We start from the raw sequence: 19,746 nt of genomic DNA, 5'->3' as shown, positions 1-19,746 counted from the left end.
TTAAGGGATATGTAAAGTGGGAGGAGTTGGATCTAGCTCCAGGGGGTGGAGATGGGTAGGTTTAGATCCAGGGGGCAGAGATGGATAGGTTTAGGGATACGTAAAGTGGGAGGCGTTGGATCTAGACCCAGCCCCCTGGATCTCGTGTTCTGCAGTGAGGACCATCTCCAAAAATTGGGAATCTGTGAAAAGTCAATCCTCCTGATTGAGATTGTGCAAATGAACGTAATCTTAATTTTTTATATAGGTTGGGGCATCCAGGATAAGCACAAGTAAGTACCACTTTGATGAACAATACAACACACGCGTCCTCCCTCTCTGTTGTAATCGAACACAACGTCAGCTCACGTGAAAGTTTGCTCCTGTTCATACATAATTATGTGACACCAAATTATGCGCTCCAGATTGCTGTGAACATCTGGAGCGTTTGGAGAGGCTTTGGGTTACAGGTAATAATGCTGTAAATAATCTTCAGTTTATTGCACAGGCCAATCGTTTCACTTCATAAGACCTAAATGTATTGTCAGGAGCCACGGGTATTAATTTTGTTTTGCCTGTATATGTTTTTTTTTTAACTCTCAAAATGACAGTAGCCATTGACTGGCATTATATGAATCACAAAGCACAATGGTTTTAGCTAAAAATCTTCTACCCATTTCTACTTTAGAAAAAAAAGACACCTACATCTTGGATGGCCTGAGGGTGAGTAAATTAACAGCAATTTTTAATTTTTGGGTGAACTTTCCCTTTAAGAATAATCAAATGACTCACTGATACACAAAAGTCATTTTTCGCCACCTACTGGTGTAAATATATAACCTGCAGAAAGAGTCACTGAAAAACCCCCACCACTAATGTACAGTCATCCTTTTATTGTCATATAATAACTTTTATTATCATAAAAAAAAAAAAAAAACTTTATCACCCTGTCAGGATTAATTTTGCGATAATGACTACATTGTCCTGTACTGAGGTATTACCATCTGATACCACTACAAAACTATGGCATCACATTTTGAAAGGGATGTCAGGTTTATGAAGTCAGCCAAATGTGAACTGTGTTAGACTAGCCAAATGTGAAATTATTAATAATTAAAAATTCTAATTAAAAAATAATAATATAATTACATTATTTGAGAATTTTCTAGGTAATAGCATCCTGTCATGTATGATTGTCGTGCGTTCTAAGCACTCAACGTTAAACACATTGTCCACAAATGTGCCCAGTTGTGATTTACTTACTCGCACCGTGTATTTGAGCCGCAAACGAAGAAAGTACAGTCAGGTTTTGCACAGTAATAGCTGGCATGGCCCTCACACGCCCACATGTGTCAGAGGCAGGTGGACAGACACGCTAAGTACTCACGGACACGAGGAGCAAGGCATAAGGCTCCGCGCGAGTTGATGTTGATGCTGTAATCACCATAAAAGACGAGAAAATACAAACGGTAGAACGCGATGAATAATTTCAGCGATGCATACAGAATTACTCACAGACTAACAGGGTTATTTATTTGACTTTCACAAAAATATGGAAATGTATTTTGCCATGTATCGCATTAGCAAAAAGCCCTTATGCGCCTCTACAGCGGTTAATACGGTTGGGGGGAAGTGCGAATTCTGTCTTGACGTTCCCTCACGTCCACACATTCAGAGGGAAGCTCTGCTACAACGTGACAAAGGAGAGCCGAACAATCAAGTCCCCTCCACGTGTCCAATAGCAGCGCGAGTTTCAAGTCGATGGGCGGGGTTTATGTACAGCAGGCGGAGTTATGATAATTTAGGAGCCAATGAGAGATAGTTTAGAGAGTTGCTGGTTACACGTGAAATTTGTTCCAAAGCAAGAATGATGGTGGTGTCCCCACACGGGTTGAAATCTGACAAGGCGTGAGTTACTGTACTAAACTACTATGTTGCACAGGCGTCTATTCGGATACAAGCTCTGAAAAGCTGCTTAAACTTCAATAACAAATAAACACATAATTTCATAAGGTAAGAAAAGCTGTGTGTTATCATAATATTTTGTTTATTGTGTTGATAGTCGTGCCTCGGATGTGACAGTTTAATCTGTATTTGATAAAGAAAAGCGTTTAACTTTTCAACATGTATTATGTCTATATTATTGGCATTTCCTGATGCCATTGCGGATCTCTGATCATTTGTAAACATTTTTAGGTGATTTTGGGATGTGCTCTTGGGGTGAACATTGTATATAAGGCCAGTTGATTTATCATTTGACTTCGTTATATTCCAGTACATTTTAATAACTTGATTGTCTGTTTCAAAGATGTAGTTTGCATGGTTTTAATGTGTTTGGCTGTATCAAAATATTTCTCATTTAAAGTCATTGTTTATATCAGTAATTCCACAGATCTACAGATAGAGGGCTCACATTCGTTGGTTACACTTTACAATAGGGTTTATTAGTTAACATTAGTTAACTACATTAGTTAACATGAACTGATAGTGAACTGCACTTATACAGCATTTTTTATTAATCTTTGTTAATGTTAATTTCAACATTTACTAATACGTTATTAAAATCTTGTTAACATTAGTTAATGCACTGTGAACTAACATGAACAAACAATGAACAACTGTATTTTCATGAACTAACATTAACAAAGATTAGTAAATACAGTAACAAATGTATTGCTCATGGTTAGTTCATGTTAGTTAATACATTAACTAATGTTTAACTAATGAACCTTATTGTAAAGTGTTACCCATTCAACTAAGTGCATATATTTAAATTTGTTAAGGAAAGCTGAGGAAACTGAGTCTCGAAAATATAACTATGATATCTTTAAATATTGTATTTACAATATCTCCACCATATAATATAGTTGTTTTTATAGTGTCATTCTAAAAAGATTACTTAATAATGCATGATGCACAGAAGTGCAAAATGCACTGAAAACTAAAACTTGCCAGGGTAAGGAAAACAGATGAGAACAGAAAAAACAATACATAAGGCGGGGAAACCCTAGTTTCATGTTGAATAGCTGTAAACAACTCAGACACATGCATCTTCCCGCACATTTACCACTAGTTTCACAGGCTTAAGCCTAGTCCCAGAAATGCATGATGAGTTGTTTTAACTGAAAGCAACTTGTACAGACATATCTTAAAATATGTCAGTGTCATTGTTTTGTCTCTAGATGCACACTAGTAATGTTTTTTCTAAGGCACGTTTATAAAAGCAACTTGAACTGTCCAAATTGAACTAAGGTCTAATTCTGTCTTAAACCCCGTTTGTGAAACCAGACCCTAGTGTTTTTAAGCTACACATAAAACAATGTGTGAACTTGAAGACTTTATCTTTCTTTTATACCATACAGAAGCTTCATAGTTTATAAAATTTTATCGCTAGAGATTAAAATTATTATTTACAATAATATGTTTCCATAGTATATTTTAAATATTTTTTTATTATATATTATTATAGCCTTTAAACAAATCCTAACACTTTAATTTAGGTTTAGAAATGGTAATCAGTGAGAAAATCACTGTATTTCATATTAACTTGAATTAATATTAAATAAATATTAAATAAAATGTTTTAAATATTTATTTATTTGTTTACAAATTAAAGTGAATTTTAAACTGAAAACTTCTTACGTTTACATTTAGGATACACAGTGTTGGTAACAAAATAGTTTCTGCATGATCCAGAGAGATATAAACACTTCTTAAGTTAAGGTTAAAAATATATATGAACATAAATATGCATTTAAAAGTAAAAAATAAATAAGCAGTGAAAATAGGGCAAAAAAAAAATTAAAGTATGCTGTGTGCAATATAATATGTATATGTGTAGTACATGTAAGAAATTAAAATTCAGCTAAACATTTCATTAACCCTTCCACTTTAAAAATGTGTTAAGATTACAGTGTAATGTCAAATATATGACTCATGAACATCAATAACATCAATATTAATTAAGGATCACTGAATCATAATGACAAAGTATCATAACAAAGTAATGTTAATGCATGTAAATACATGAATATGGCACTTTACTCATTAATAGGGCAGGCACTCAGGCCTTTTCTCACAGACAGGGCTTATTTAAGTTGCTTTTATAAACATGCCTTAAAAAAAAAAACATTACTGGTGTGCATCTTGAGACAAAACAATGACACTGACATATTTTAACATATGTCAGTGCAAGTTGCTTTCAGTTAAAACCGCTCAAACATGCATTTTAGTCTGGAACTAGGCTTAAGCCTTGTCTGTGAACCCGGGGGTTAATTTTATACAGTTGTTACAGAATTTAAAAGAACTACTCTGTCTCTCTATCCACCAAGGGGTTAAATGCTGAAGACCTCTGCTTTATTCACTGTTCTCAATATGCATCTTGAAATCAAAGTTGAAATTCATATCTCTCAGTGTGCTGTTGTTGCTTATTCTGTTTTTATTATTATTTCCCACCAGACGGTTTGCAACTTTATGGACTATTAAGCGGATACATTCTGGACGAGCGCAGCAGATATCTAGGATAACCTAGGAGTTCACATGCCCTGCTTTGTCAGACATTCCTTACAGATGCACAAAACAGATGTGATATATACAATTATTCTGCTTCATTATGAGTAATGACAATTTTCAAACACCTGTGAGCTGTGTCACTAGTATAGAGAAGGGAGCAACACATAAGGATGAAAGGGAAACCTACAGGAATGCTTCTCCCGGAATGACTGACAGCCAGTCTGTCCGTCCCGGGCTGGACATCTCAACAGTGCCTGAGCCGACACACTCAGACGACACTGATGCCCATTCCAGCGGGAATGACTCGGCCGAGAGGGAGAGCGAAGGACACATGGGACGAGACACATCCACCTGCAGCTCTCACAATGGCAAGGGTTCAACCACAGAGACTACAGAAAGCAAGAGGTATGTGATATGTTCAAAATGACTTTAATATGGTAGGCAGATGGTTAAAGGATTTTTTAAAGTTCCATTTCAAGTAAATACTGTCTTTTGAACTTTCGGTAACACTTTAGTATAGGGAACACATATAAACTATTAACTATGACTTTTCCCTCAATAAACTCCTAATTTACTGCTTATTAATAGTTAGTAAGGTAGTTGTTAAAGTTTAGGTACTGGGTAGGATTAAGAATGTAGAAAAATGTCATGTAGAATAAGGCATTAATATGTGCTTAATAAGTACTAATAAACAGCCAATATTCTAGTAATATGCATGCCAATAAGCAACTAGTTAAAAGACATTAAAATAAAGTGTTACCAAACTTTCTATTCATCAAAGAATTCTGGAAAAAAAAAATATCAAGGTTTCCCCAAAAACATTAAGCAGCACAACTGTTTTTTAGCATTCATAATAATAAGAAATGTTTCTTTAGCACCAAATCAGCAGATCATGTGACACTGAAGACTGGAGTAATGATGCTGAAAATTCAGCCAAATAGAAAACAGTTATTTTAAATTGTAATTAGATTCCTTAATATTACTATTTTTATTGTATGTTTGACCAAATAAAGGTTTACCCCAAACATTTGAACAGTGGGTGTACATATATATACAGATAAAATAGCTTAAATGCCATTGCAAAGTCATTTTAGATATGTGTCTTAGCCAAATGTATATGGGTAAACCAATGTACTTCTCTTTGAACCACTTTAGTCAGCAAAGAGATAAAAACACTGTGTATGAGGAAGGAGGTTTGACATAAATAGCTCACACATTCAGTTTAATAAGCTAATTGCTTATTAAAACGTTTCATTTAAAACTGGTCTAGGCACAATTTTATATAATTTTTAGTAATAGACTGGTTTTGGTCAGGCTCTTTTCAGAACTAGTATCAGTTCAAAAATCTCCAAAATCATATTTTTGTGTGAATTATTTGTGGAGTAAATATTGTGGAGGTCTTTGCTAATTTCATTTTAGAAATTTTCATTGCTGAAATGTGAAATTTTGTATTGTGATAATTAAATTGTATTACAAATATTGGCTAATTTCCCCTATTAAAATGTCTCTCCTCAGCTCAAATGGAAACAGTCCCTCCCCTCCTAGCAGCTCGGTGTCATACAGTCTTTTGAGTGGCAGCTCGGAGCAGGATCATCTGACCTCACAAGCAGCCAGTGGTGACCAGCCGGCACGGCTGCAGACCCAAAGAGAGCTGCTGAATGCCCTGCGTGAGCTAAAGCTCCGCATGCCGGCGGAACGGCGCAGGAAGGGCCGATCTAGCACCCTAGCCTCCCTGCAGTATGCGCTTAGCTGTGTCAAACAAGTGCGGGGTGAGTAAGAAAACAAACTTAAATTGCATTTCCTTGTACTGGGATGTGTGTGCTAATGAAAGTGTGTGTTGTGTTCTTCTGTAGCTAATCAAGAGTACTACCATCAATGGAGTGTGGAAGAGAGCCATGGGTGTTGTTTGGACCTGTCGTCGTTTACTATCGAAGAGCTAGACAACATTACATCAGAGTACACCCTTCAAAACACGGTATGACTAGACAGGATACTTCATACACATCAGGCTGTGACTCTTTAGAAGAATCTAACACATGAATTTCTTTTATTTCTTTCTTTATTCCATCCTAGGACACTTTCTCTGTGGCAGTGTCATTCCTCTCTGGTAAAGTTGTGTACATCTCATCCCAGGCAGCCTCTCTGCTGCGCTGTAAACCTGAGAGGCTGCAAGGGGCGCTGTTTTCGGAGCTGCTGGCACCACAGGACGTCAGCACCTTTTACAGCAGCACCGCTCCCAGCCGCCTGCCGCCATGGTCCTCCTGCGCAGGCACCAGTATGTGGAAGTTTTTAGACTGTATGAATATAGCAACAAAGCAGAGAGTGTAGAAACTTTTGTAAATCAGTTACAGACAGAATCATTCCCAAGTTAAGCTTTGGTTACAGACAGTTGTATTTGCCATAAATACAAATAAAGCTACCATGCACATGTTTTTGTCCTAATCAGCCAGTACTGTTAATATTGGTACACTTTAAAAGATTTTTACGGGTGTGTATTTTTGAATATGAATATGCCTACTTTCATACTATACAGCAGGCGAAAAACAGTGTGTGAGTAGTACGTCCGAATTCATAGTATTCATAAATCAGTAGGTGAGATTCTGAAGTGTGCATTTGATAGATGATCCCATGAGGCCAAGGGAGAGAATTTGTGAATGGAAGTGAAATTGACACAACTGATGCCTTAGGTCACTCACATGACAATGATAACATGGCGGATATAGTACATCCAAATTTCATTCATACTACATACATTCATTTTATAGAACGTACTATTTTAATGGTCACATTTAAAAAAAATGTATATAAAATTAAAAAAAAATAATAATAAAAAATATTACAAGAGCATATCAAAGATACTAAAATAACACTGCTGTTGACACAAACAGATTGCAGTAGCTCAGAAATTAAGTACTGTACCTTTAAGCATCAATAATTTTAAACAGCATGTTCTCATTGGCTGTAATTTTGTTACTTCACACAGTATTTAGCTTTAAGTGACAACTGAAAAATGACCAAAATTCACCTAGTTAGGATGAAGTGTTATGGTAATGCAAAGTAAAATTTGCCTAAAAGTATGCTGGGAAAATTAAGTATTTAATAAAACTCCATTTGTGTACAGCCTCACAGGTGGACTGTGCCGAGGAAAAGTCGATGTTTTGTCGGATCAGCAGAGGTAGGGACAGTGACGGAGAAGTGAAGTATTACCCCTTCCGTCTCACGCCATATCAGCTGACCCTGAGGGACTCCGACACGTCCCAACCTGAGCCCTGCTGCCTCCTCATCGCTGAGAGAGTTCACTCTGGCTACGAGGGTAAAACAAGACAGTGTCAATGTCAAATACACTGCCATTCAGAAGTTTGGGGTCAGTAAGATTTAAATTTTTTAAGGAAATTAATGCTTTTATTCAGCAAGAACAAGTAAAGACATTTATAATGCTACAAAAGATTTCTATTTCAAATAAATGCTGTTCTTTTTAACTTCTTATTCATCAAAGAATCCTGGAAAAAAAAAAATATATATCATGGTTTCCACAAAAATATTAACTGTTCTCAACATTGATTGTAATAAGAAATGTGTCTTAAGCACCAGATCAGCATATTAGAATAATTTCTGTGTGTCACTGAAAACTGGAGTAATGATGTTGAAAATTCAGTTTTACCATCACAGGAATAAACTGCATTTAAAAATATATTCAAATAGAAATTGTAATAATGTTTCACAATATTTATTGTTTTTTTTATTGAATAAATGCAGTCTTGTTGAGCATAAGAGAATTCTTTTAGAAACATAAAAAAAATCCCCAAACTTTTGAATGGTAGTGTACTTACTGTATGAAACCCAACCTCACTGTTATGAAAGTATAATCTTACCACATAAATAATGCACATGCTGACAAGACCATATATTATAACGATATATTATAATCGCTTTAAACATTCTAAATGTGTCTATTTAATTACTGTAAGTACTCCCTGTAAAATAATCACACATGCTCTCTGTTATTTTGTGTCTGTTCTTATGTTTTCTGTTTTTCACATAACAGCACCTCGTATCCCAGCAGACAAGAGAATTTTTACCACCAGTCACACCCCAAACTGTCTCTTCCAAGAAATTGATGAAAGGTTTGCATTTTGCCTAGAGCTATCTCATATTTTTACCGTCCATGTCTTATTTGAACAGCTACATAAACGTCCTCCTCTCTCAATTGCAGGGCAGTGCCATTACTTGGTTACTTGCCTCAGGACTTGGTTGGCAAACCAGTGCTTATTTACCTGCATCCAGAAGACAGACTCCTAATGGTGGCCATTCACAAGAAAAGTGAGTCGGTGATTCTAGACTCAGACACAATTCAATGGTGAATTTTTGTGCAGCAGAATTCATTGATCTAGTTTTCGTCCTTCCTTCATCAGTTCTCCAGTTTGCAGGGCAGCCGTTTGACCACTCGCCCCTGCGTATGCGTGCACGAAGTGGGGAGTACCTGACCCTCGACACCAGCTGGTCATCCTTCATCAACCCATGGAGCAGGAAGGTGGCTTTCATAGTGGGGCGGCACAAAGTTCGAACGTAAGTGGCTGCACAGTTTTTCTCCTTAATATAGCAATCATACAGCACTAAAAGAAAAATCAACCGCATAGCAACGCCCTGGCATGATGGTAGTAAGTTCTGCATGGGCATGCACTCTCATTAGCTAATCTGCTGTTAAGTGGTCTCACAAAGCTTGTCTACCATCACTTCCTTTCTGTAGGAGCCCATTGAACGAGGACGTGTTCACTGCCCCGGAGGGCGGGGAGGTGAAAACCATGTCCCCAGATGTGCCGCAGCTGAACGAGCTGATCCACAGGTACCTGGTGCAGCCCATTCACGGGGGCAGCTCACAGGGGTACGGAAGCCTGGGCAGCAGCGGCTCACACGAGCACCACCAAAGCGCCACTTCCTCCTCTGAGAGTAATGGACATGCTTCCGAGGACCAGATCAAGCCCAGGAAACCAGTGAGGGCCTTTATCATTATCAATCCAGATGTACACATTACAGCATTTAACATTACATAATGAAATAAAAACAAACATACACTACCATTTAAAAGGTTGGGGTCTCTACAATTGTTTTAATGTTTTTGGAAGAAATCTTTTATGCTCACCAAGGCTGATCAAAAATAATTTGTACAGGAAAACTGTAATATTGTGAAATATTATTTGAATTTAAAATAGCTGTTTTCCAAATAAACATATTTTAAATGTAATTTATTCCTGTAACCCCAAAGTTGAATTGTCAGCAGTCTACTTCAGTGTTACATGGTCCTAATATGCTGATTTGCAGCTCAAGAAATATTTCTTATTATTATCAATATTGAGAACAGTTGTGCTGTTTAATATTTTTGTTGAAACTATGATACATTCTTTTCAGGATTCTTTGATTATTAGAAAAGTTCAAAAGAACAGCATTTATTTGAAATAGAAAACTTTTGTATCATTATAAATGTCTTTTTTTCTCTTTTTGATCAATTTATTGCATCCTTGCTGAATAAAAGTATTCATTACTTAAAAAAAAAAACTTACTGGAAACCTTGGAAAATTAGTGTAAATCCATATCCCCAAAAGTATTTGGACTTGTAAAATTCCTTATAATTTTCCTATCTTCATTTGTATGAATGTTATTGTATACCCATGTATAGAATGTGCGAAGTCAACCTTTATTATTTCCCTCATTTATTTCTTCCTAGATGACATTTGAGCAGATTTGTCAAGATATGCACATGGTAAAGGCCAGCGGACAGCAGGTCTTCATTGAATCCCGAAACCGACTGCCAGCACTCAAACAGGGCAGCTTAGGTAAACCTTGCTAATATGTAAATAATAATGTACTCTTATCTCTTTAGACTGAGGTCACTGGGTTGTTATCACATTTTAAGTTACATGATTGCTGTCATATTTTAGAAGCACTGGCAAAGGCAGCAGACACAGCGGAGGCCTCCGCTAGAGAAGGTCTGGCAGGTTTAGCACTGTCCAGTCCACCCAGGATGGAGCTGCCTACCACCTACTCATACCAGCAGATCAACTGTCTGGACAGCATTATACGGTGATTCTCTCGCCTTTTTGTTTGTGTGAATGTATTTTTATTTCTCCCATTTTATCTTATTTTAAGAGACAAAATATGTTTTATAGGTTGTATGTGAAGTATGTGTATTGGATATGTGGTGGTCTCATGTTTTTCACTGTGTTGTTCAGATATCTGGAAAGCTTTAATGTCCCTGGTACAGTGAAGAGGAAGTGTGGCTCATCTTCCTGTACAACCTCTTCTACCTCTGACGATGATAAGAAAAGGGATGGAGCTGGAGCAACCGAAGGTCAGTAAAGGATTGCTAAAGGGTAATATTCACCCAACACATCCTATTAGTATTCAGAAAGTCAGGGACAGAGAAGCAGACTCATACAATCAATCACCATTGGTATTCCTTAAGTATCAACTGATGTCTGTGTATGTTCTGTGTGTAGCTGTACAGAATTGAAGTTTACTCCTCTCTTTAGACATAGCAGAGACTCATGTGGTGACCGAGGGGTCAAAGGTTGTCCCTGCAGCACCAGGACACCCCCTAACCCCTCTGGCTCTGCACTGCAAGGCCGAAAGCGTTGTCTCGGCCACCTCCCAGTGCAGTTTCAGCAGCACCATCGTTCACGTTGGTGACAAGAAGCCACCTGAATCAGGTCTGAACACTTTTTTTTTTCAGGCTATTCTTGTTATCCACCCTATACATGGTATGTCTTAGATTCCATTAAATATCAGACCGTACAAAAGCAAGCAATCTCCTCTGTTTGATCTACATCCAGACATTGCTATGATGGAGGAGCCACCAACCACCCCAACACCTTCCACGTCAGCTCCACTCGCCGCTGTTGCTTCTCCCATGCCCGTGAACCCTCAGCAGACCTCATCCCCCACTGCTGCTGTTCCTGAGAAAGAAAAGGAGAAGGAGAGAAGAGGTGGAGCAAGTGCAGGAAAGGGCCTCACGAAGGCGGTGTTATCCACACATACCCAGCAAGAAGAGCAAGCCTTCCTCAACCGTTTTAGAGACGTCAGCCAGCTGCGGATGGTCCAACCCAGCGGGCCACCACAGCGCAAAAGCACATCTACACATGGGACAAAAGGTAACAGCATTGTATAGTTGTTCATAGGTTGTATTTGTCTGTCTGACTTCCTTTACTTATGCCTTTATTATTTGGCTTGTTCTGTCTAGTTGTGAATAGCTCCCAGAACTATCCTTCTGTGGGTAACAGCAACAGTCGTCGGCATGGCAGAGGTGGGAAAAGGCGGAAACACCAAGTAGATGGCAACATTCCGGACATTCCCTCCCTCTCTGGATCTGGTCCCTATAGAGGATCTAATCCTGCAGCAATAAGACCCAACATCCCCTCAGTCCAGCACTCTTCCACATCTTGGCCACCACCTGCGGCATCCCAGACCAGTGGTGCTCCCGTGATGACCTCCTTTCCACCAGGCTACATGCCCATGTTTCCCATTTCTTCGCCCTTCTTGATGCCTCAGATGGGAACGGATCCTTCCTTGCAAGCAGGAGTCCCTAGGTTCCCCATGCAAGGCTTTCCTCCAGTGATGCCACCAGTCATGACCTTCATGATGCCCAACTATATGTTTCCACAACTTGGTAATCCAGGACCACAGTTGAACCCAGCCAACTTTCAGCTCAGTGGGCAAATGCCCACCCAGATGAACCCCTTGGGCCAGTTCCCTTGCTCTATTGTTCAAATGAACCCTGGTGATCAATCGTTCAATCCTGCAATAGGGCAATTCAATCCATTGGGCTCTCAAATGAATCCCACTATGCCTGCAGTGATTCCCCAGCAGTTCTACCACACAAATCCTCCGTTCATTTTCCCCAACTCTCCATCAATGCCAGCAGGAAATGCCAACACTACAACACATGGACAGTCTCGTTCTAGCACACCCCAGTCCACCGGGCAACAGGCCGGTGAGAGGGAAGGGGCCGGATCCCCTCTGTTTCAGTCCCGATGCTCCTCCCCACTCAATCTTCTACAACTTGAGGAATTGCCTAGCAACAGAACGGATGCTACGCAACAGACTCCACCCCCAGGAGTTGGCGCAACACAAGGGGGCGGGATGGTGGTGCAGAATTCCAGCAATCGCAGCAACACCAAAGATGCCAAACTAAATAACAGCGTGAGTATTAAAAACAGTTTTAAACTCATTTGTTTTTCATTACCTTCCTTCTTGGCTAACTTTGATTTAACTTATTTTAGCATGAAGTCAATGAGTCCAACCAGGACGCCATGTCGACCTCCAGTGACATGCTGGACCTACTGCTGCAAGAGGATTCCCGCTCAGGCACTGGCTCTGCCGCCTCAGGCTCTGGGTCGTCAGGGTCTGGGTCTGGGTCTGGGTCATTCGCCTCTGGATCAAATGGGTGTAGCACATCTGGAAGTGGCACAAGTGAGTAATTTACTCATGTATGCTACATTCTTAAAGTCATAGATCACCCAAACTCACCAATACTTACCCTTATGTCATTACAAACCTGTATGGCTTTCCTTCTGTGGTGGAACAAAAATGAAGAATTGTATTAGTTGCTCTTTTCCATGCAATTACATTTTCTTTTTTAATCTCAGGGAGCAGTAATACTAGCAAGTACTTTGGAAGCATTGACTCTTCAGAGAATGATCACACTCATAAACCAGCATCTGGGGATCTGGAAGGGGAACAGTTCATAAAGTTTGTCCTGCAGGACCCCATCTGGCTCCTCATGGCCAACACAGATGACAAGGTCATGATGACATACCAGATTCCCATCAAGTAAGGCCATTTTATCAAAGTTCAGATTTTTTATTATCTAGTTCCATACTAGCCTAACCAAAAGGAATATCTGTTTTGTTTTGACCACAACCTTCCTGCAGATTTTAGTTCCAAACATGTTCTTATACATTTGCCTGTTATTTACAAATAACAAAAAACCTTCTCCAAAGACCTTGATTTGCTAGTTCTAGTGTATTTGATTGAGGTAAAACTAATTCTGAGTTTGGATATTATAATCACAATGCAAATTTGGTGGAAATAAAATTGACTCACTGGGCAATTTCATATTTTTTTTCTCCCTTTTTCACTTCCTGACAAATACCGGAAATATTTTAGTATTGTTAAGTGTAATTTAAACTCTGCCGGAAGATACAGAATTTGTATGTGTATGTGTACAGAGACAGAGATTCGGTACTGAAAGAAGACAGAGACGCCCTGAAAGCTGTTCAGAAACATCAGCCTCACTTTACTGAAGAGCAGACGAAAGAGTTAACCCAGGTCCACCCATGGATTCAAACCGGCTGCCTACCAAAAGCCATCAACATTACAGTGAGTAGCTCTTAATAAAAATGACACACCGTCTATACCAACATTTTGCTCTGATGCAGTTCTCACTGCATGTATCTTTCACAAATTAGACAATTACCCAGAATGTTTTGCAACAAGCTCTGTCAACATTTTTTATTCAATATGGTGGACGAAAGAATGTCAACTCTAAATATATAGTGTTCAGTACTGAATTTTTTTATTTTTTAGAAATAGTTAAATCTAGTTTAAAAAATGACTATTTTACCCAATATTTATGTTTGTGCTTTTGTTATTCCCTTTAGAGTGTTGTTAGCTTAGCAACATGCTAACATCTGTCTGATGTCAATTTTACATACCTTGCATGGAAATTATAAGTTATTACTTTTCTTCACAGTCTTGCACAGGATGTGAATCTCCCCCAGATTCCTCGATTCTTCCTCCATTCGATTTGGACTTTCATGAGATGGATCTCAGCATGGTTTTGAGAGAAGAAGCCAAACAAGATAAACTTACCACTGCAGAAACAGCCTTTCCCTTGAGCCCCCCTTCATCTGATAATGAACAGAAAGACAATCAGGCCAGCTCGAGCACGTAGGAGTGGGCCATGGAGGAGGTGGAAGTGACATCATCAGTGAAGGTGAAGTGGGACTGCAGACTGCTGGACAGTGATTGATTGTGTTCCTGCCTCATAGACTTTCAGGACCAAGCTGAATTGGGACCAAACTGAAAGTGTGAAAGATTAATGATCTTTTATCCGCTCAGATGATGTCAGTTCAATCAGTATATCAATGGCTTATTTTTACATCATTCTTTGAAATTACACATAATTTGTAGCTTCATAACCAGGCTTCTGAACAATAGAAAGAAGAAGGGAATAAAAGACTTCCTTTCATTTTTATAGCTTAAAAGGAATATGCTCTGAGATGTTAACCTGTTGCACGTGTTGGATGTAGGAGGAACATTGTTGCACTATATTCTGCTTCCAGGTTCTTATAATTATTCATGAGCCTGCCTGGCCTTATGCTATGACAGGCGTCTTTTTGTAATTATTCAAAGGACACCATGTGACCTTTTCCTATTACAAGCAGTTCTTCAAACTGTGAGTTGAGTTTATAGAATAATGGACAGCTGGACCAGGAATTTACGGATTAACTTCACATATGTTTGAAATAAGACAAGTCTGACACTCATAGCCCTTTTTTTTTTTTTTTTACAGACACTTTGTGTCAGTTCTCTAACCGTTCTGAGCGGTTCCCAGGAATTATGGACAAGTGGACGGGAAAATTGGTTTCACTCTGACCCTAAAAGTTTGCTGGTCTGTAACCAGGACCTTGATTATTTTGAGGAAATACTGACTTCTTTGATAGTCTTATTGAGCAATGTAATAATGTTGCTTTTCAGTCTATCTCTTTTCATTTTATTACATCTGTGACAGGCTCCAGTTCTCCTAGTGGAGAACTGGGTCTGCCACCGAAACTATTTTGGTGGAAAAGGAGCCAGAAACATCCTCTAATCATGTTGCCAATGCATTGCAAGCACGTTGTCCCATTGTATGATAGTTACTTTCAAATGTCTTTATATATTTTGGTTTAGAATTGCAATCTTAGACAATCAGAATACAACGACACACAAAATTAAGTTTGCTTAGCTAAAACCATTTGCATTCACGTACTTGCGTTAAGTATGTTCCAGTCCATGGTTTCAGCATCACAAATGGCATTCTTTACTGGTAGTGTTAAAAGATTTATTTATTTGATCATATTCAAATAACTGGATATAGTTTACAAAATTATGTATTTGAAGGTGCTTTTGATACTATTAAGTCCTTAAAATGTAAATAAATAGCTGGTGGAGAATTGTGCTGTGTTGTGACAGTTCATTTGCACTTATTTTGAAGAGAGATGTATTTACTTATAACAATTCCCGGATGAGCTTGACAATCCCTTTATTTCACTAGATGATCCGTAGAAGCACAAGGATATGTGTACTATTTTTAGCATCCAATGTCTTGTTCAGTTCCTTAACAAATGCAGGACTGCATTAAAAAAAAAAAAAAAAAAAAAGGGATTTAAAAAAACAAACAAACAAGACAACTACTTCCTTTGTTTCCTGTTGCCCTCAATTTTGTTTGAGAGGGTTTTTCAAAAGCCTTTCTGTGAAAGCAGACAGGCCCAATCAGTTTACATGCAGTATTGTTTGAAGCTTCTGTTGAATGTGCAAGAATTGTAAATTGATTTTGTACAGTTGCCAGACCTTGATTCAACAATTTTTACTCAAACATGCTTGAAAAATGTATTTTTCTGCTTTTAAACTAAATAAATAAATGTCATGTTTATAGTAATCTGCTTTGACCATCTGAGTTCTTCTTAATTTTCTTTTTGAAACATGACTGAATTGATCTTCATAGCCACTAGAGGGTGCGTTGTAACATATCTGGCAACATACACAATTGTCTCTTCATGTTTTGCTTTGAATTACCTTCACCCAAAACAAATATTTCCAAGATTTTTACTCCTATTTCATTTTCCAAAGGCAAACTGTTTTCATAACCCAAGTCAGAGAAATGAATGTGTGTGTGTGTATGTGTCTTAAGGTGACATAAGGAAAAAGCATTCCACTTTCCCTGCCTACTTTCCAAAGCTTAAATCTGTAGTTTTCCCCAGCTCAAGAATGCAGCCCAGACTGTCTCATGGCTCTCGTTTCCATATTTACAGATAGCAAAACCGACAAGTTTCTGTAAGCTCTTCTTGTTAATCTCTATGAATATTTACATAGACCTCTCTGAAAAACCTGAGATATAGGAAAGAGAAGCAATGAGCTGTTTGTTGTTGACATTGTGTGATAGAGGGTTTCTTATTCAAACCATAATGAGAGAGGATACAACTGTAGTGGCATGATTCATCCAAGCTGTGTATAATGAGTAATGCAGTTCTGCATTGCAGTTCTGTTTTCATTCATATCCACTCTTTTTATTTGATTTTTAAAGGGTTAGTTCACCCAAAAATGAAATTTCTGTCATTAAGTACTCATCCTCATGTCATTCCAAACCTGTAAGACCTTCGTTCTTCTTCAGAATACAAATTAAGATATTTTTGATGAAATCCAAGAGGTTTTTTTTTTAAATCTTCCATATAAAGCAACAAAATTACCACATTCAAGGTCCAGAGAAGTAGTAAAGACATTGTTGAAATAGTCAACATGACTACAGTGGTTCAACCTTAGTGTAAAATAATGACTTTATTTAACAATTTGAACTGTTGTCATACGAATTCCCTATATGTGACACTTCATATTTGATGGCTTTTCATTTAAATAATTGTTTCTTCTTAGTTTTTTGTTATCAGTAATGCACATTAGAGTTTTATGTTACATCTCATGTTGGTAAATTAATGTTTATTGCATTATTTTGGTGTCGTGTGTATTTGAAGTGTGTTTCTTGTGTGTTACCATGATGGTGTTTAGTGTGTGTGTGTGTGTGTGTGTGTGTGTGTGTGTGTGTGTGTGAATGATACTGTGTGCACCTTCAATATATTAGTACTGTCCTTCTCAGCTTGTGGAAAAGCTATTTGTGATTTGCTTTGATTCTACATGTGGATTTCTCATTACTCCTGTGTTTTTATGGTGGTTGTCAGTATTGTAAAGGTACAAAGCAGATTTTAGTACTTCAGTAGGTTGGTATATTAACATTAGATCAGTTAATGAAATTTGTTTTTACACTAAATTTAAGTTCAATCCGTAAAACCTAAATATTGACACTGTATTTTTTTATGGTAAAGTTCTAGATGTATGGACTACTTTTATGGTGCTGTGTTTTTCCATTCTGGAGCTCAAGCAGCATCCATTTACATTCACTTTTATTATATGGAAAAGAGCAGCAAGAACATTCTTTAAAATATCTCCTTTTGTCTTTCACAGAAGAAAGTAAGCCATACAGGTTTGCAATGCATTAATGGTGAATAAATGATGACATACTTTTAATTGTTTAACAAGTCATGTTGTAGCCTTGTTTAAAGTCATTGCATAATGAGAGCATAAAAGAGACATTTTTCTAAATTCATGTTCTACTGCCAAATGTAACTGTGAAATACCCAAATTTCAAAACTGCCCAAAAAAAATGCATCTTGGTAATTTCAAGCATTTTTCCTCCCTCAAGACCTCCCTCTCTCAAATGATTCCTCATACATTTTCTAATTCTGTCCTGTCCCTTTGCCAAGAATACATTTTGATGGATTGACCTTCCTCCAGGTCTTCAAGCCATTGTTGGCCCAACACCACCCTCTCCTCCCTCCTCTTCCACCCGTTAGCCAGACCTCACTCCTCCACCCCCCAGCAAAGTCCCACGTCACCACATTCTTGTGCTGTTGCCTGTCATCACAACTCCAATCACATCCCATAGAGAGCAAACGCAACCAGATGCCAAGCTAAACACAATGGATTCACATGATACAGTTTGAATGTGTTTTCATTATTTTGGCTTTGTACTTGTACAAACTTGTACTAACATTGCTTAGCTTTAGATCTTTGTCATTGTTTGTTATTTATTATATATGATGGTGACTAGATATCTAGTCTCTCTTTGAGAACTGCTGATCTGCTGTGATCTTTTTTGAGATTTATAATTCTTCTGAAGGTTTTATGTGGATGTTCGCCTGTACAGGCCCCGTAATGTCCATCGAAAGGCCAGAGCTGCAACAGAACACCATAAGGGGTGAATTCTTCAAACAATGTGACTCATTCTCAGACAAAGATTGATAACATGAATGCATTCACAAAAGCTGAGGTCACTTATCCCAGTTACAACCAGAAGTGCCTTTTAATCTTAAAGGAATGTTCTGGGTTCAAGTAAAGATTATGGACAGTGTTGTTATTGTTAACTAAAACTAAAACTATTAACAACAGTTTTTGTTAACTGGATTATTATCTTAAATATTAGCTGAATTACATCAAATAAAATGTAAAATTTTAAATGAAAAACTTAAAATTAGAAATATTGCCAAGGAAAGCTAATTGAAATAAGTCGAAGTACTAAAATTACTAAAACTAAAACAGAAATAAAAATAAAGCTAAATTGAATATAAACAAACTAATAAAAATGACAAAAGCACATAACAAAATCACTAAACCTAAAAATGAAAACTGAAAATATAATTATATGTAAATGTAAATAAATAAAGGAATTCTGCATCTAAATTGACCTATATTCATTTTCTTGCTTGTTCCTGGTGTTACTGTGTAATTCATTTTGATTTCTGTAAAAAAAAAAAAAAAAAAAAAAAAGTTGTTTCCGTCAATATAGAATAAAAAAATTGTGATAAAGTTTAAAATAAGAAAATCACAGTTGCGAAAATTTATGAGCAATTCGCAAGATATAAAGTCGCAATTACCTTTTTGCTTCTATTTTTTCGTTGAAAACTAGAAGGCTGCTGAACAAACAAACATCCATTATATACAGATTTCTGTCCATTCTCTAGAATGAGAATCCTATAGGTACTCCCACCAATACCACCAACAACCGATGAACAACATTTGAATTTTTGTAGTTGAGATAATAAAATATGCTAATATCCTAAGGAGATGTAATTGGAGTAGAATTGTTAAGGTATGTAAACACAACCTCTTGATCTCTGCAAAAGTGACCAAGGTGCCTCTGGCGCTTCCTGATAGCACATGGTGCTCCATGCAGGTCACACCTAAAACCTGACAACCTGAGCAGCATGGAGAGCTTCTCTCAAACCTAGTTTAAACTCAGAACTCAAGCAAAATGATTTTTATTTTCAATGGATCCCACACAGAGATTGCATTGCATTTCTTTCCTTTTCCTTTCTGCTTTGCAGCATTCTTCCATTTGGCCAAAGTCAATGAGGCTAATACTCAGCTCAAAGTGAACATCTGGCTCTAATTAAA

At 37.6% G+C, this 19,746-nt stretch overlaps 1 protein-coding gene and 1 long non-coding RNA gene across 4 annotated transcripts; one reads left to right on the top strand and one right to left on the bottom strand.

Annotated features, from left to right (window-relative positions):
- The first annotated feature begins 1,816 nt into the window (after positions 1 to 1,816).
- Positions 1,817 to 15,905, top strand: per1a (period circadian clock 1a). 2 transcript variants are annotated; one of them, XM_051908344.1, is made up of 21 exons: positions 1,817 to 1,992; positions 4,438 to 4,896; positions 6,007 to 6,260; positions 6,345 to 6,466; positions 6,565 to 6,766; positions 7,613 to 7,804; positions 8,537 to 8,615; positions 8,705 to 8,811; positions 8,904 to 9,057; positions 9,239 to 9,482; positions 10,214 to 10,322; positions 10,428 to 10,569; positions 10,719 to 10,837; positions 11,019 to 11,195; positions 11,319 to 11,636; positions 11,726 to 12,684; positions 12,765 to 12,954; positions 13,131 to 13,314; positions 13,713 to 13,863; positions 14,237 to 14,479; positions 15,059 to 15,905. In XM_051908344.1, the coding sequence occupies exons 2-20, from the start codon at positions 4,592 to 4,594 to the stop codon at positions 14,435 to 14,437; spliced, it is 4,209 nt and encodes a 1,402-aa protein (XP_051764304.1). In that variant the 5' UTR covers positions 1,817 to 1,992; positions 4,438 to 4,591; the 3' UTR covers positions 14,438 to 14,479; positions 15,059 to 15,905. The 2 variants fall into 2 exon arrangements, with proteins under 2 accessions (XP_051764304.1, XP_051764303.1); XM_051908343.1 differs by having other exon boundaries at positions 14,237 to 15,905.
- Positions 15,826 to 19,676, bottom strand: LOC127520365 (uncharacterized). 2 transcript variants are annotated; one of them, XR_007932088.1, is made up of 2 exons: positions 19,227 to 19,676; positions 15,826 to 19,091 (listed from the first exon to the last, which is right to left on the bottom strand). It is a non-coding gene; the product is annotated as an uncharacterized LOC127520365 (long non-coding RNA). The 2 variants fall into 2 exon arrangements; XR_007932087.1 differs by having other exon boundaries at positions 15,826 to 18,528.
- Between the last annotated feature and the right edge of the window lie 70 nt (positions 19,677 to 19,746).

This window comes from Ctenopharyngodon idella, chromosome 10 (genome assembly GCF_019924925.1).
Source record: "Ctenopharyngodon idella isolate HZGC_01 chromosome 10, HZGC01, whole genome shotgun sequence".
In the NCBI taxonomy this organism is placed as follows: Eukaryota; Metazoa; Chordata; class Actinopteri; order Cypriniformes; family Xenocyprididae; genus Ctenopharyngodon; species Ctenopharyngodon idella.
The sequence above is the reverse complement of the archived record's forward strand: the minus strand, read 5'-3'. Positions and strand labels throughout refer to the sequence as shown.

What these genes read in the sequence shown, in the direction of transcription:
- per1a (XM_051908344.1), top strand. Translation starts at nt 4,592, where the DNA reads ATGAGTAATGACAATTTTCAAACACCTGTGAGCTGTGTCACTAGTATA. An exon ending in AGTACACCCTTCAAAACACG is followed by an intron (nt 6,467 to 6,564) that starts GTATGACTAGAC and finishes ATTCCATCCTAG; the next exon opens with GACACTTTCTCTGTGGCAGT. An exon ending in CACATCTGGAAGTGGCACAA is followed by an intron (nt 12,955 to 13,130) that starts GTGAGTAATTTA and finishes TTTTAATCTCAG; the next exon opens with GGAGCAGTAATACTAGCAAG.